Source organism: Eumetopias jubatus, unplaced genomic scaffold (genome assembly GCF_037043125.1).
Source record: "Eumetopias jubatus isolate StellerSeaLion01/CBP00866 unplaced genomic scaffold, mEumJub1_p1.0 scaffold_9, whole genome shotgun sequence".
NCBI lineage: Eukaryota > Metazoa > Chordata > Mammalia > Carnivora > Otariidae > Eumetopias > Eumetopias jubatus.
Window position 1 is genome coordinate 115,702,335 of NW_028274815.1, and position 16,203 is coordinate 115,718,537.

Below are 16,203 nucleotides of genomic sequence, written 5' to 3' on the forward strand. Positions count from 1 at the left end.
CAGTGATGGTGGTCCACAGTGGACCTGTGTAGATACCAAGAGTAAAAGGAAGCATGGAGTTCACACACTGTGAAGTCAACTGAGCATCATACTTGTCTTTTGGAGTGAAAAGATTTTTTCTTAAGGCTGGAGTGGTAAGATGAAAAGTTTTAGGATGGCAGCCTAGAACACTTTAAAATTTAGATCTTCTTTGAGCCTAGGCCATGTGAAAGAACCAGGCTATAAAGGAGTTTCCCTAGGCTTTTGGGTTTTCCAGTCTTGTGGACCCAAGAAGGCGGTCACTCACATTGGATTTTGGAGATGAGGCTCAATGCATAGTGTATGCCATTTGGAGTATCCATTCTGTGGAAACCAAGCAGGATGCTGGTGATGGGAGGAAGTGATCAGGAACCAAGTGGGGTGATACTGATCGTGTACGGGCTTTGGAAGCCCAGGCTCTCGGCGTGCCCAAATCCATATCTTTAGCCCACGTTGCTCTGCTGAGTTCAGTCTTCTTCTTCTTCCTCTTCCTCTTCTTCTTCCTCTTCTTCTTCTTCTTCCTCTTCTTCTTCTTCCTCTTCTTCTTCTTCTTCCTCTTCTTCTTCCTCTTCTTCTTCTTTCTTTCTTCTTCTTCTTCTTCTTCTTTCTTCTTTCTTCTTTCTTCTTTCTTCTTCTTCTTTTTTAAAGGTTTTATTTATTTTACAGAGAGAGATAGCAGAGAGCAGGAAGACAAGCAGGGGGAGTGGGAGAGGGAGAAGCAGGCTTCCTGCTGAGCAGGCAGCCCGATGTGGGGCTCCCATCCGAGGACCCTGGGATCTTGACCTGAGCTGAAGGCAGACACTTATCAACTGAGCCACCCAGGTGCCCCTTGAGTTCAGTCTTCTATACCTAACTGCCTCCTGGCCATTTGTACCTGGATGCCCCAGAGGCACTTCAGTCTTCCCACTTGCCTCCACATGGCATTTTGTTTATTATGTTTCATTTCATAGCACTACCATTCATTCCTCATCTTCACCTCCAGACTCTTACATGCTACCAGCCTCATTCTGTCTCATCCCTTCCTCTATGCCCTTGCTCCTGCCTAAATTTAGAGTTTCTTCTGTCAGCTGGATTTCTCCTTCCCCACCTCTCGCAGCCTATCTCTGCCTTCAGTCTTTTCTCCTTGCATAGAACCCTTCAGGAGTTAATGTTTCCTTCAGAAAAAGAGCCAAAGCCCTTAGCATGGGATGTCAGACTTCACAAATACTCATTTCCACCTACCATTTCAACCAAGACACATTTTCTTGATCTTCCACTCCACTTGTAGAGCTGACCACTTGTCTCCTTGGAACTCTTAGCTCTTGTACTGATATGTGTCACAGACCCCCAAGCCACCTTTGTACGTGATGACAAACGTGTAGGGGAAAAGGACTATGTCCTAGGCCTCTAGGTATCCCCAGCCCTTAGCACAGTGCTGCCTATCTACACACCCAACAAAGGAGTACATGAACAGACAAATAGTATAAGAACAAAAGTGAATGTGTATGTCATATGTTAAACCCTGTATATTTTTGGAAAAGTCCTCTTGTTTCAGTTCCATCCCTTCTCGCAGTTGATAGGGAGTGGGAGGGAAAAGATTTCTCGGCCAGTTGATTTTACTGTCACTTTCTTCTAGAAGAAGCTGTGAATAAGGTGAAAATTCAGGCCATGTCAGAAGTACAGAAAGCTGTTGCTGAGGCAGAACAAAAAGCCTTTGAAGTGATTGCAACAGAGAGAGCCCGGATGGAGCAAACGATAGCGGACGTCAAACGGCAGGCTGCAGAGGATGCCTTCCTCGTCATAAATGAACAAGAAGAGTCAACAGAGGTCAGAGTTCTGTTAGCCCTGGGGGCTGGGGGGTTCATGTCTGGGGCAGCTGCAGTCCCCGAGCCCACTGTTTTCTTCTTAAGTGCTGGGCAGTAAGGTAAAATGGTCAGCTCTTGAACTAGATGATTATAATTTTTATCTAGTACCAGAAGAATTTTGTTTCTTAATTAGTATATTCTTAGATAAATCAGCTGATTTCATCAGTTTTCAATTTTGAAAACTCACCCTGAAGACAGGGTGGAATTACATGATTATGAAGGCCACCTTCGTCTAGTGGGCTCACCAGGTGCCAGAGACACACAGTTAAGTGTATGTGTTGCCTTTTTGATCCCCACAGTGACCCTATGAGGTAGGTATTGTTGGGTTCTGGTTTTACACAGAGGAAGCTGGGGCTTAAGGAATTTTCACTAATGTGATCCCTTGGTGCTGAAGCCAGGGTAGGGGTAAGGAGACGCAGGGCCCTATAGCATTTGGTCTGTTTATAAAGAGGATAGTTCTTGCATGGATTGAAGTGACATACCGGGCAGACCTGCCTACCTCTCCAAGACCCAAGGTCCAGCACATGGTGATGTTTCTATCCAGGACACTTGTACCACAGTGAGGACAAAAGTAAAACTGAAAAGAAAAAAGCATATGACAAAAACATCATAACAGTCCTTTGGAATATAATAAAGTTCTTCTGTAATTTTCATTTCACTCATTTTTCAGTTTTGAGATAAACTTTTAAGTCTTGAAGCAAGCCTATTTCTCTAAGTAGGCAGATCCATCTACCAGTTGAGACCTAAAGAACTGGGAGGTTTTGTTGGTTGGTTTTGTTGAAACAGCAGCAGTGTTAAAGTTTCACTCCATGTAAAGGGTGCCCTGCAGGATAGTAGTTCCAAGCACGGCAGGTGAAGAGGAACGTCCTTGCATATCATGGGGGCCCTCACAGAGGATGTGGGAAGGTTCCTTGTCCTAGCACCCCAACAAAGACACTGAACTGTGAGAAAATAGTTCCATTAACCCTCTTGTCCTTCTTCCCTCCTACTTTTTCTTTAGAATTGTTTTTGAGCAGTGACATCTCTCTTGTGTGTATTTAATTCTCTATCTGTAGCCATCCACAGCTATATCAGTATCTGGTCATATTTACCTGTTTTTATATCTGTGTTTATCTTTTACTGCGTCTGCCTCCAAAAAGGGAGTGGAACATTTTGGCTAAGAGCATCAGTTCTGGATCTAGACTGCGTGTTTTAATCCCAGCTCTCCATTTATAGAATTGTGCTCTGAAGGACCTGTCATTTTTAAAGAGAAACGCAGCCAGGGGGATTGGGGGAGGGAGAAGCAGGCTTCCCGCAGAGGAGGGAGCCCGATGTGGGGCTTGATCCCGGGACCCTGGGATCATGACCTGAGCTGAAGGCAGGTGCTTAATGACTGAGCCACCCAGGCGCCCGAGGACCTGTCATTTTAATCAGTGCAAAGTGAGGTACACACCGGCACCCAAACCAGCAAACTTTCTTTCCAAAATGGGAGTGATAGGAGGACCGAAGCTCTGGGTTAGTTTGCATTGGACCAGAAGGGATGAATTCCCTTTATTTTATCCAGAAAATCCTGAAGTCCAGCAGGCATCTCTGGGGTTTCTTATTCAGAGAAGTGGTGGGGAATAATGAAGGGAGCCCAGAACGGGAGGTTAGGGACCCTGAGTTCTAGTCCCAGTTCCCCCTCACAGTGGCAGCATGCCCTTAAGGTCTCAGTTTCCTTCTCTGTGTAGCGAGTGTGTAGCAGCCCCTGTCCTGCTGGTCTCAGTTTTTACAGAGTACAGTGAGGTCAAGATCATGGTTGTGGGTGTGGTGGTAAACGGCAGTGCACTGTAGACAAAGGGTTTTGTGACTGTAAAAATGTACGTGTGTCAGCTGTGGTAGTGCCTGCCCTTGCAGAACAGCTGCCGCTTCTGAGGCCAGACCCCAAGAGTCTCCAAGTCTGCCCTATAATGCCTCGGGCAGAGGGCTGGAGTGAGAGGTCACTTCATCTCTGCCACAGGACACCTTCTGTCTCAGCCTGGATTTCCTTACCAGTCTAATGGGCTAGCAGTTGATTTTCAGATGGGGAGTCATTTCTCCTTTGGGTTAGGTTTTTGCAGTAAGGTCAAGGAGGCTTGGGAAAGGTCCCAGGGACTTGAACAATCCCAGGTCATTCTGAGAACGTGATCCCCAAGCCACACTTAGACTCTGTACTACAGGTATCTCTCACTTTTTGAAAGTTCACATTAGGCCTTTGGTTTTAGAAAATGCCTGTTAGTACCTGTTCTCACTTGCTGAAAGAAACCTGAAGAGGATTTTCACTTTAATGAGAAACGGGAAAACCCAAAAATAGCATTCAGTATTTGTTCTGTAGCAAGCCCAGCACACAGCCTGAGAAGCAAGACTGGCCCCACCCAGCTCCTTCCCCAGGAATTCCACTCTCAGCAGCTGGCTGTGAGAGCTTTGAACTGGGTCTGTGCTTTATCTCAATTTATTTTATGCATCCATTAGCAAACTGTGTCCTATGGAAAAGCCTAAGAAAAGTTATTTTTTGGGTCTGGGAATACTGAAAATTTTCCCATATAAATGAATGGTAATTGTTTTTCCGCTTTACACCATTTCAGCTTATGAAAGGTTTCATAGGAAGGCTCCACCTCCGGATAGCAGGGGAACCTGTTAATAGTGGCAGAAACTGATGATCTGTGCTTAAGAGGAAGGTCTAGAATCCATAAGCAGTGACTCAGGAGGTTTATAACCTTCTCCCACTAGCTACAAAGGACTGTTTTGGCCATATGTGTTGCTCCAGCCTTGAGGAATGCTGATCTGAAGGGTGATCACAGCAATAATACACCTTTTGCCTTATATCTTGGCAAAAAGCCTCATGGTTGTCAAGGGGAAGAAGACACAGGAAAAGAAAACCTGCAAGTGTCCTTTTCACCCTGGCTGCTCTGATACCAGCCATGCTGTTGTTGATTTTATGATCCTGCCTCTGGGGGGCCTGTTTATCTTGTTTTATTTTGTCCTATAAATGATGAAATAATCTATTATAAACGTATATGGCAGCCAAGGTGAAAGTACTAGTGGTGTAATACTCTGTCCTGGTTTGAGATGCCTTTTCAGCCTGGGACAGAGAGGGAGTAGAGGCTCTCCCATTCGGCTGGGGCTGACCATGGGGCTGACACATTGGCCTGTGTTTCCAGGGCGGTCCCATGTGGGCAGTAATCAACCGATTTCTTCCCCACAAGTGGTAATGTCCTGCCAAAGCATCATTTGGAGTCAGCCTATCAGACTCAAAAATATGACATTCTCTGGAGTGTAGTTTGCTTTAGGATCCGTAAATGCATCCTGGGAAAGATGTCTCTTCCCTATTCTGGTCCTCTGGGTGTTGGTGCTGGGCAAGTTTGGGCAGTCCCTAAGTGTATTTCCTGAGAAGCCTGTTGTGTTAGAAGGGAGTCTGCAATCCTTTGTAACCTTGAGTATAGTAGAGTCAGGGGGTTCCGCTTCTAGGCTTTGCATAGCCATGTAATCATTTTACAGCTTTAGGCCACATCCCTGCCTCCTGGCTCTCAGTGTCCCATCTGCAAAAGGTGGGCGGGATGGCTGCAAGCCCTTGTCTGTTGTTTTATACTTGAGTGGGTGTCCAGATTTCATTGGGGACAGTATCTGTCTTCCCTGAGGGGATTATGTAGTGATCAGGCCGCTGGTGCTCAGGTCCTTCCTGACACCTAAGAGAGCCTTGCCTCTTCCTGCTAATTTCACCTGGCCAGTGCCGGAGGCTTTTTCTCCTCTGAGGGGGTCCTGGGGGCCTTGGGTGCAGGCTCACTCGTGGAGTCCTCAGGGGAGCCTCCAGAAGGAGGGGGCGGGTGCTGGGAGCTGAGCCTCGTGGCAGCCTCCATGCTGCTGCTCCCCTCCTTAGCTTTCGGACGGAAGTGCAGTGCTGTGTGTTCACTGGGTGTCCTGCCGCTGCGCTCGTGGGCCTGCCACTCGGAGCTCTCCCGAGTCTCACTGGCTCCTCACGTCTGTCAGAATTAGTGCTCTCCCTTCCTCACCTCCCCCCCATGCATTTCTGCTGAAGCCCAGCAACGCCTGCCCCTTGTGTGGCAGGTCCAAAGAGTAGCAGGAAAATGTCCCGGGGCACTGAGTTTGGAGGTGCTGGGTGGCTCCCTGAAACAAGCCCGAAGTAGTCCTCTGATTGCCAGCCCACCTGTGACGAGACACATCACCGAAAGGAGAACGGGCACAGAAGTTGCACAACTGCCCGCACTCCTGGTCCCCTGGCAGGGGGCTTTTTTAAAGGATCAGGTGTTGTCGGTAAAAGCGATCAAGATCATTCCTCTGTTGAGAGCAGCAAGAACACACGTGTGCATGTGTCGTGTCAGGGACCCTGGGACAGTGTTTGGTTTGGTCACTGAGGATTAAATGTGAGTCAGAACCATGAGTAGGTGCCTTCGGCAGGAGGTGAGAGCTACCACCGCCCTTCCGTGGCACCCTACGTCCTGCTGTCCTGCCAACCCATGGCGGGTGGTTTGCTTCTTCTTACCGATGAAGGAGATTCAGAGAGGCGTGTGTATCTGCCACACATCAGCACAGAGCAGTTGAAGCAGGACAAGCCCAGGTGTATGTAGCTCCGAATGCCACGCTCTCCCCACACAGGATCCAAGCAACTAACCCTTGCCTGTGTCTTGCAGAACTGCTGGAACTGTGGCCGTAAAGCCAGTGAGACGTGCAGCGGCTGCAATATTGCGCGCTACTGCGGCTCCTTCTGCCAGCACAAGGACTGGGAGCGCCACCACCGCCTCTGTGGCCAGAGCCTGCACGGCCAGAGCCCCCACAGCCAGGGCCGGCCACTGCTCCCGGCAGGGAGGGGCTCCTCAGCTAGGGCCGCCGACTGCAGCGTGCCCAGCCCAGCTCTGGACAAGACCTCGGCCACCACCTCACGCTCCTCGACGCCTGCCTCTGTGACAGCCATCGACACCAACGGACTCTGAACCCAGACTCCCTTCCCTCTGATGACCTCACAGTGCAGCAGGATGTGGCACCACGGGCCTGGCCGTGGGAACCAGTGCAATGAGCTGTTGGGTCATCAGCCAAAAGTGAAGTGGAGGCAGGAAGAATGCAAGCCCGGCAAACACTGCTCCACGGCCTCTCTGGACACTGGCCCCAATTTCCTGTCTGTGGCCTTCGGGGACCTAGCGTGCCATTCTCTCTGCACACAGGCAGCTGGCCAGAGCGGCCGCCTCCTTCCTGGGCTCCCGGGTTTGTTCCTGTCCCAGCTGAAACTGGCATGGCCAGCCCCTTTTCCATGTAGACCACCAGCTCCCCTCCCTGCCTCTTGAGGCAGCAGAGACTGTCACTTGCGCCCCACCAGGCTGGAGGCAGCTTGCCCCCCAGGCACTGCCTCCCACTCGGCCATCCTGCAGCAGAGGCCTGGAGGCTGACAGCAGACTGTGGAGGAGATCCCCTCTGATGGGGTAGCTCCTTTAGCCCCATTTCCACCCTCAGCAGATGCCACTGAGGAGCCCCACCAGGACTTGGGCCGGCAGAAGCAGCACTCAGGACTCTCTCCTCGACCCTGCTGTTCAGACTTAAGATCATCAGATGTCACGGGAAAGAAGGCGTCATTTCACTAAAAGCACCCATCACAATGAAAAACAAATAAAACTTCTTCAAGCATCACAGATCATTTTGGGACAAGATTTTCCAGCCTGGCTTGCTTACTTTAGTTTGGGACCCATTTTTTTCTCTTACTTGATTTTGCTTATGCAGAAAATAGTTTCCAGCGCATGGATTGGTCTGCAGGAGAATGAGACTCAATTGTGGATAGTCTGTTCTCTCTGAGCATGTTGGCCAAACTAGTATCGTCAAATCATTGAATGGATGATCTGTTGGAAATGCAGAACCTTTTGTCACCGCTTGACTGTTCGCACAGTCGTCTTGTTCTGTGTCCCTTTTATCTGAGGCCACGCATGTCCAGATCACTGTGTGGATCTTCTCGTGGTCTGTGTTTGGTCCCTTCTAAGCATGGTTGTCCCATAGGATGTGATGTGTTGTGGCTAGGTCTTGCCTCAGCAGTCAAGGCCTGGTCACATCCCAGCAGCCTTCCTGGACCTGAAAGAATTCTTCAGACCTCGTCCATAATACATACTACGTCAGCTTATTATCAGGCATACTGTCTCGGTTTCCCTTATGTTATCTATTTGATCGCTTCCCTCTTTGAGCTAAGAAAAGTTCCGTGAAATGTGACAACCATTTTGAGAGAGGCTCACCAATTTTTCTTCCCATCATCAGGGAGTTTTCCAGATGTTTACCTGGCTCTCCAAAGATGATATCACCTATACCCCTTCTAAAATGTTAGGAACTGCCATGCATATTTTTCCCTGCCATTTGCATTTTGCTGGCAGCCCAATGACCCTGACCCTCTCTCTGTTCACCTCCAGGCCTCCAGCACCCTCTTGCCCCAAGGAATCCATTGGGGTGAGTTGGTTGGCCCTGCTCCAGCTGGCCCACAAAAGCCCAGCTTTAGATGGCTACCTTCTGTGTGCTGACCAGAGTGAAATAAAAGGTCTCCATCTCATCAAGGAAAAGGGATCAGCATAGTAGCATTGTCCTCATATACATGTGTAGCTTACCGTGAGAACTTTCAAGTCTTTACTTTACTTTACTGAAAGATTTTCTATCTTACAAAGAAACTCAGTGCAAGGCACCTTTAAAATACCTGGATTTCCATTGCATAAATTAAGGTATACCCAGAGAATGAATAATGTTACTTTATTGTGGAATTTTGTAAATTGCAGCAATTGGTGGGGCATCCTGACTTCCAACAGGAATGAAATGAGGACCCCAGACAGGACATGGGATTCCATTAAGACATGGGATGTCCCATGAGGAGGTGACGGAGCCTGTAAATAACAGCAAGAGGTTATCTTATGGCGCCCACTGGATCTGCCCCCAGTTCACTGCCTTTTCAGCGGGAAGATGCACACGTGGGCAGCTTCTTTAAACCTTCAGTGGCCACAAGACCCCCAGGGTAGCCCAGGTTTTTCCTGGTTGGAATAAAAAGCCAGAAACAGTAGACTATTCATCAGGGCTCAATGTCAGTTTCTGTAGCTAAGGTTTGAGTTTGGTGTGCAGGCCCCCGCTGACCATTGTGGGCTGTGGTTGTAAGGACAGCCAGGTTGCAGAGGTACTGTGATGCTGTTCTAGACTGCTTTGCTCATGTATTGCCCAGAGGCCAAGCTGGAAATCTGGGCAGTACTCTACACTGTAGTTCGGTTCTCAGACCTTTTGCTATTAATTTTAGTCACTTTCACATCTAGGTAGCTAGGGCATCTGTTCAAGACTTCCTATTTAGATGTAAAGAACCCCATTCTTCATCCTCCTCCTCCTCTCAAATGTTCCTATTCTCTGGTTGGGAGGAGGAGGGGCACTGTCTTGGGGTGGAGCCGGCGGAGGGGTTGAAGGGGCCGGCGTGAGTCCAGCTTTCCACTTGGTCTCCACTGTTTGCTCACCATCCCAGCTACCAGGTTTGGAGTACAAGTTCAGGCTTCCCACTTTTCATGTAGTTATTAGACTTAAAATATCTTGATATAATCAGGTTGCTTAGAAAGGACCACCTTGATAGTTAATATCTGGGGGAACAAAAAAGACCAAGGAGATAAGACTGAAGATCTTGTCAGGGCAACCCCAGGCTCTTTGATATTATTGTAGAAATGAAAAGCAAAGGCGACACGTGCCTGTCCACCCATCAGAGGACATCTGGAGGATGAGGCCAATGCTCAGCATTGCCCACTGAGGGACGCTGAGGAGTGATGGGACTTCATTGTCCTCTGCGTGCAAGGAATGGTTGCAGGAACCAGCGAAGGCCGAAGTGGCCAAACTGGGAGCCATCTTTAAATGTTCTGAGGGATGCTTGAGGGCTGGATCTTCATACCCTCCATCCTCCTTTGGGTCCCCACCACTTGCATCATGCCTGACTCCATTCAGTGGTGAAAATGGACTCGGGAAGAAGTTGGTTAATTACACCCGCTCAGGAATAAGCAGCCCACCCTATGAGTTGTGTGAGTGGGACTTGCACTTTGGAGGGTCCCTGAAGTTCCAGGGGTGGGCCTCTAGCAACTGTGCTCAGGCACATTCCTGTGACCCTGAGGTCACAGAACACGTGGAACTTGGACAGTGCTGAGTCATACATATCTTAGCGGATCTAAGTCTGGAAACCAGACACATCTACCCAGCACAGGTCGGTGTCGTGTTGGCTGCAGTGCGGACATCCTTTGCCCATCTGGGCCTGTTAGCCCACCAGGAGCTCCTCACTTCTTGGTGTCAGCATGAGCATCTTCAGCTTCTAGACAGAAAATCTACACTTTGTATGACCTTGTTCCAAAGTCAGATTGATCCCCAGGGCTGTCACCTGCTTGCAAAGGTTATAGACCTTGTTCTGGGTAGTTCCAGAAGATATCTCAGCAAATGGAGTTGAAGGTTCAGCAACACTATTGAAATTGTATGGTAGTGAGCTCTTCAGCATGAAAGCATAATGACCAGGTAGCCATTTGTCCTGGAAACTGTAGGAGGTATTATGGATTGAATGAATCACTGAAAATAGAATACATCTTCGAAGCCTTCTTCAGAACTGGTGTCAGAACCAGGTCAGTAGACCAAGCCAAGTTAGATTTGGGCGGGGGGGAGGGCTGGTTTGGTTTTTGTTCGTTTTTGTTTTGTTTGTTTTAAGCTATTTGCAGAGAACTGGGTGGTGGCATGTTTGAACCAAATGTAAGAAAAGCCAGAGGGACGTGGACTGTTCCAGCATGGGCCAGATGGCCGGCTTGTCCGGGGTGGGGTGGGGGGCTGGGCAGGCTGCTGAATAGGGTCCTTCCAGCTCCGAGTGTCTAGTTCTTGTGAAACCAAAACGTTGATTACCTGCCTCTGCCCACGTGCATTGACATGCTCATTTCCAAAGATGATGGTGCAGGTGACCGTTTCCATCGTGAGCCAGGAGAAGGTTAGGAGGCCTGAGGGCGTACCTTGGATCCCCCTTGCCCTCCACGGCCCCAGAAATGACACTTCCTGGAGGACCCCATCTAGTCCAGCCCACAACTGCCCAGTGTACACTCATTGATGCTTATACCAAATAGGGCGTGTGTGGCTCGCAGCTGGCAGAGGCAGCCCGTCCCTGCCTTCGAGTTGGCAGAGAGAAGCAGCAATAAGCATTAGGTGAATGATTGAAAGTGCTCTTTGGCTCAGCAGCCTTCAGGCCACTTTCATGGCTTTCCAAGTTCCTGATGAGGCTACAAAAGCTCCATCCATAAAAGAAAGCCAATAATGTAAATAAATAGAAAACTATGCCTCTGAGCGTGGTCTTAAGGGGGGATGAGGAATGTGAAAGCACCCACAGGATATGCGGTAGTCTGGTTTCTCTGTGCTTCGCCATTTTACTCAGATCGGAATTTTTGTTACTTAACTCTGTGCATAACTTATTTAATGTACTGTATAAATGAACCAAAACTGTTAAATATGTATTTAGTTTGTTCTACTTAAAAGTAGTCAATAAAAAGGCTATATTCCTTTTCTGGCTTGGGCTGGAACGGGACGGGGAGGGAAGGGGGTGTACACACTGAGAGGTCCTGTCAGCGGGCTTCCGCGGCCACTCCCCCTCCTCCTGGGGGCCCTCCAGGGGTTCTTGCCATGGTCTAGAGAGCACCCAGGGGAGTGAAAGCCGGAGTTACTGCTGAGGAGCTGGTTCCAGCTGCTAGGCCTCTAGGAAGCCAGCGGGGGGCCCAGGCCCAGTCAGGCCGGCTTCATACTCTGGGCCTGCGGTCAAGGGCAGCAACAGCTTACAGGCACTCCCGCTCCTTCACTGTTAAGTGATCTTCCACAGAAAGTGCAAAATAGGGTAGTGGACTTGTAGGTACTTTTTTCTCATAGTTCTTAAGTATTTCCTTAGAAATTTTTAACATACCTGGACTTGTGATTATTCATTCCTGTTCTTTTACACTGATGTTAAATCATACATGAGTTCACTGTTTCCTTCATGTTTATTTGCTTAGTGGTTGTATGATTTAATTGAGGCTGTAATTCTCTTAACCCTTCTCCTCCTGTCGGTGGTTGGATTGCTTTCAAGTTTTCCCTGTCCAGCATACTGAAGTGAACCTCTTCCTTCGCATGATTCATTTCTTTGGGATAATTTTCCAAGGCGGGAATTCTAGGACTGAAGTCTTAAATCCATGGAGCATGCGTTCAGACTGCTTTCCCTGAACACCCACCAGCTTGCAGTGCCTCCGGCAGACCCAGTGTAGTACTTAACATGGCACTGACGTGGTCTGCCCAGCAGTGACATGACCCACACTTGTGCGGGCATACCCATGCACACCTGTATGTATGGAGTCTTAGGCTGTCAGTCCAGTTTCCTAGCTGGTGACCTGAGGACTCACTTCCCAAGGCCCTGGCCCCATCCTCACTCCTGTCACCTGAAGAATACCCATCACCTGAATACCGATCTGTGGCCTCTGCCCTAGACCTACTTTTTATTTAAGATTTTATTTACTTGGAGAGAGAGCGAGTGAGTGGGGGAGGAGCAGAGGGAGAGGGACAGGTGGATTCCACCTGAGCATGGGGGCTGACGTGGGGCTCCATCCCACGACCCTGAGACCATGACCCAAGCTGAAATCAAAAGGCAGATGCTTAACCAACTGAGCCTCCCTGGCACCCTGCCCTAGACCTACTTCTAAGCAGCCTTGCCCTAGAGGCTTCTTGGCACCACCAGCTTCACAGGCCTCCAAAATGCAAAGGGGGTGATCTCAGGGTAGGGAGAAGGGGTTGGGCTGTGGCCATGGCCCCAGAAGGCAAGGTGGGGCTTTGCTGTATGATCTTTCATGCAGATGGTGCCAACTGCTGGTCTCTCGGCAGCTGCCCAGCGCTGCAATCCACCACCTAGAACAATAACAGGATCTCAGCCTTGTGACTGTCAGCCTAGCACAAAAGCACATTTGGTAGACAAGTCAGCAATCCAGTCTGCCTTAGCTGTGAAAAAAATCCTAGGGACTCAAGTGATAATATAATACTAAACTAATTATAGAAATCGCAGACCAAAATATTTGCCATTGCCATAAAAAACCCAGATGCTGGATAAATTCCAGTGAATGTACTTTTTAATTGCATTGCTGAGGTCACAGATGAGAAAGTATAGGAAATCCCCAAAGGTCGGGGAAAAAATGAGAGGAGTACAGTAAACCAAAACCACAGAGGTGGTTGAATACAAAAGAGGAAACATGTACTGCCTGGGGTCAGGAGAAATTTCAAAAAGTTGAAGTGTGAGGGATTAACTGCCTCTGGGAGCCGTGTAAGCCTCTACAAAATAGAGAAGCAAATCTAGGACCTTTCCAGGAAGCCAGGTCACTGGCTTTGGCCTGAGCGAAAAGGCAAGCAGGGTAAAATCTGTCTGCAGAGGGAACTGAGCAGAAAACCCTGCCCCTCTGAAGAACAAGAATCTGACTAGACTCATGTCTGCCTTCTCCTGGGGCTGAGGAATTAAGATGATTCTAGGCTTGGATGCAGTATCTCCTGGTGTCTGGCAGAAGCAAACATGCAAATCCTCTAGAGAAAAATCAAAATATCAAAAATACTGATATGTCAATTATAAAGTGTCCCCCCCAAATTACTAAACATCCCAGGAAATGAGCCACTATGAGCAAGAGTCAGCAGGAACAGCAAACAATTGATTTAGACCCCTGGGATTTCAGATACTAGGATCAGGTACAGAATGTAACTACGAAACCTCTAAAGATGGTTTAAATAAGCAGGCAGATTTGAAAATCGAATTCTGGAGCGGACAATCATTGAAATTCTCAGTACACCACTGACCAGCATAGCAGATGCATCTGAAAATGAGTGAAGCCTAGACTAGGAGATGGAAAATAGGGAAGAGTTGTTCCTTCTGGAAGGTAGGTAAGTGGAGAGCCCTTTCAAATTTTACAAAAGTATGGAGTCAAGGAGCCGACTGATGTGTTTTCTCAGTATAAAGGGAAATAATTGGCCTGAGATGACAGTACAGTCTCCCAAATGAGCATACGCAGCGGTCTGAACTCCTCTGGCCTGTCTGTGCTGCTTTCTTCCTGCTGGAATTTCAGGGTCCTGAGTTGGGTGTACCCCCTCTTCAGCTGTCCTCCCTCCCTAGAGGTTGGGGGAGCCCACAACCACCCACCCGCCCCTCCCCCCATGCCCCAGGACAGCTTCATTGCCTGGTGCCGGGCGCCCTCTTGTGGAAAGAGCCAGACTTGCTCCCTCTAGTGCCTCCAGCCTGCAAGCAGATTCCTATCCAGGGTGCACACCCCAGCAACTTTTCCTCTCCCCCTTGCACCAACCTTTTCCGAAGCTGCCTTTCTGCCCCAGAAGTTCAGCTAACATTATCTGGGTGCCTCCTGGGGAGTTCCAGAAACAAAGAGGACAACCCCCACCACCTTCTGGTGGCTGGGCCCTGTATAGCCCCTTCCAGATCACCCTCCACCTCTGTACACCCATGGCTCTTCCTTGCTGCCCCAGCTGCCATCCTGCAGCCCCAAGGTTTGGCCTCCTTTCTTCCTTTGTTATAGCTGCTATTGTCTTCCAGCCCTGGGCTGGCTTCTATTACTAGAGGATGCTCGAGATATCCCTGCTTGATAGCAAGCAGCCGTTGGTGCCCGGGAATCAGTCAGCTGTGTGACTTGGAGCAAAGTACTTGCTCGCTGAGCTTGTTTCTTCATCCATAAATTGGGAGTGCTAACGATGCCTACACCATTAGGTTGTTGTGAGGTGAAATGTGATCATATGGGAGTTGTCCCAGCACAAGGCCTGGCGCTTAGGAAGCCTTTGTAAACGGAAGCTGTTCTCATAGTCTGCTGCTGCTTCTGCCAATATGTGATTTCCTTGAGGATTCATCTTTGTTTCAGTATCCTGCCTGAAGCATGGTGTCCTGCTTACATATTTGTTTTGAGAATAACTTCCTAGGGGTACCTGGCTGGCTCACTTGGTAGAGCATGCGACTCTTGATCTTGGGGTTATGAGTTCAAGCCCCATGTTGCGGGGGATATATATAGGACATATATAGAGAGAGTAACTTTCTGAAGGCCCACCTAGTTCTCAGTTCCTTTGTTTTGACCCATCAGAGGCTGTGTTAAGGAGATTTCGTGTATGTGTTGCCCTCTAAGAGTTAGACTGCAGTGGCAGCCATTTAGACTGTGTGCACCTGGCCTGGCACTGGGCCAGTCCCCAGGACAGGTTTAAATGTGTGCAGGTGAGTCACTGGCACAGATGGGAGGAAAGTGAGGAGGCAGGTGCAAGGAGTGGGTGAGGGTGAGGGTGAGGGGGTGGTAGCTGGTGGAAGGAACTACAAGTTCTCCCAGCATCTGTACTCTGCCGGCCCTTGAACTGGGTACTGTTAACCAGCTCAGGACACTTCACTGTCCCCAGCACCTGCCACAAAACAGGTGCCCAGTGGCTGCTGAAATGAGCTGAAGAGTCACCAAGAGCAGGGCATGGAGGGTGAGGCCTGGAAAGGTGACCTAAACCTGATGGCTTTGACCTGCTACTTCAAGGCTGAGGAGGTGTGTGGCGGGGGGGTGGGGGGGGAAGCCATGGGGGAGGCCAGGAGGGAGTGACTGAGGCTGCCCGTAGCCCAGCTCAGCTGGTGTGTATTTTAGGGAGTGGAGGCTGTACACACCAGGAGTGGGGCTGATAGCTCAGGGCTTTGAATGCCAATTCAAGAACTCGATCTTGATGCTGAAGGCAGTGTGGTACCATTGAAGGGTTTTAGCAGACTCCTGTGGTCCCCATGGCAGTGTTTTGAAAGCCCCTTGTCTGTTCCGTTATGGGAATAGACTGGGCGGGGGGGTGGTGGACTAGAGATGGGAAGCCCAGTGAAGAGGCTGCCAGTCTCCTAGGCCAGAGGTGATGGTGGCCACGAGCTGGGGGTTAGGGTGAACACAAGATGGAGATGAAGGTGGAGTTCACTAAACACAACGTAAAGGCCTGGCCACCACCTCTGTGCCCCCCCAGCCCCGCTGAAAACTTTGCTCTCGTTGTAGCCTCCAGGTCTGGGGTCCAGCCCCCACCTCCACCCCCACCCCTACCCCCAGCGCTCCCCTGACAGCTTCCTGGCTCCTCGTTACCTGCAAGACATCACACAAATTCCCTGTGGCCCGGCCTCCTGGCTCACCTCCAATCCCTTACACTTCAGGGTCCGCCTTCTGCTCCCTCTGCGCCCCAGCCACCCCTCAGCTGTCCACACCCCGACTGGACTGGGCTTTCACAGCTCGAGCCCAGGACACCCTCCCAGCGGCCACATCCCGGCCCCTTGCGGCGCTGACCGCACTCCCCTCCCCCTGCAGTACCCTCCCCAGCTCCTCCGAGCTTCAGG

General features: G+C 49.7%; 1 protein-coding gene across 2 annotated transcripts in view; it reads left to right on the forward strand.

Moving 5' to 3' along the window:
* Window positions 1-11,381, forward strand: part of CBFA2T2 (CBFA2/RUNX1 partner transcriptional co-repressor 2) — a 150,633-nt gene extending 139,252 nt beyond the window's left edge. Inside the window, exons 10-11 of one of the 2 annotated variants that reach the window (XM_028118809.2) lie at window positions 1,634-1,824; window positions 6,509-11,381. In XM_028118809.2, the coding sequence (XP_027974610.1) occupies window positions 1,634-1,824; window positions 6,509-6,808 (491 nt within the window). In that variant the 3' untranslated portion in view covers window positions 6,809-11,381. The remainder of the gene's footprint in view (window positions 1-1,633; window positions 1,825-6,508) is intronic. The other variant, XM_028118810.2, reaches the window with a different exon arrangement.
* The last annotated feature ends 4,822 nt before the right edge of the window (window positions 11,382-16,203 follow it).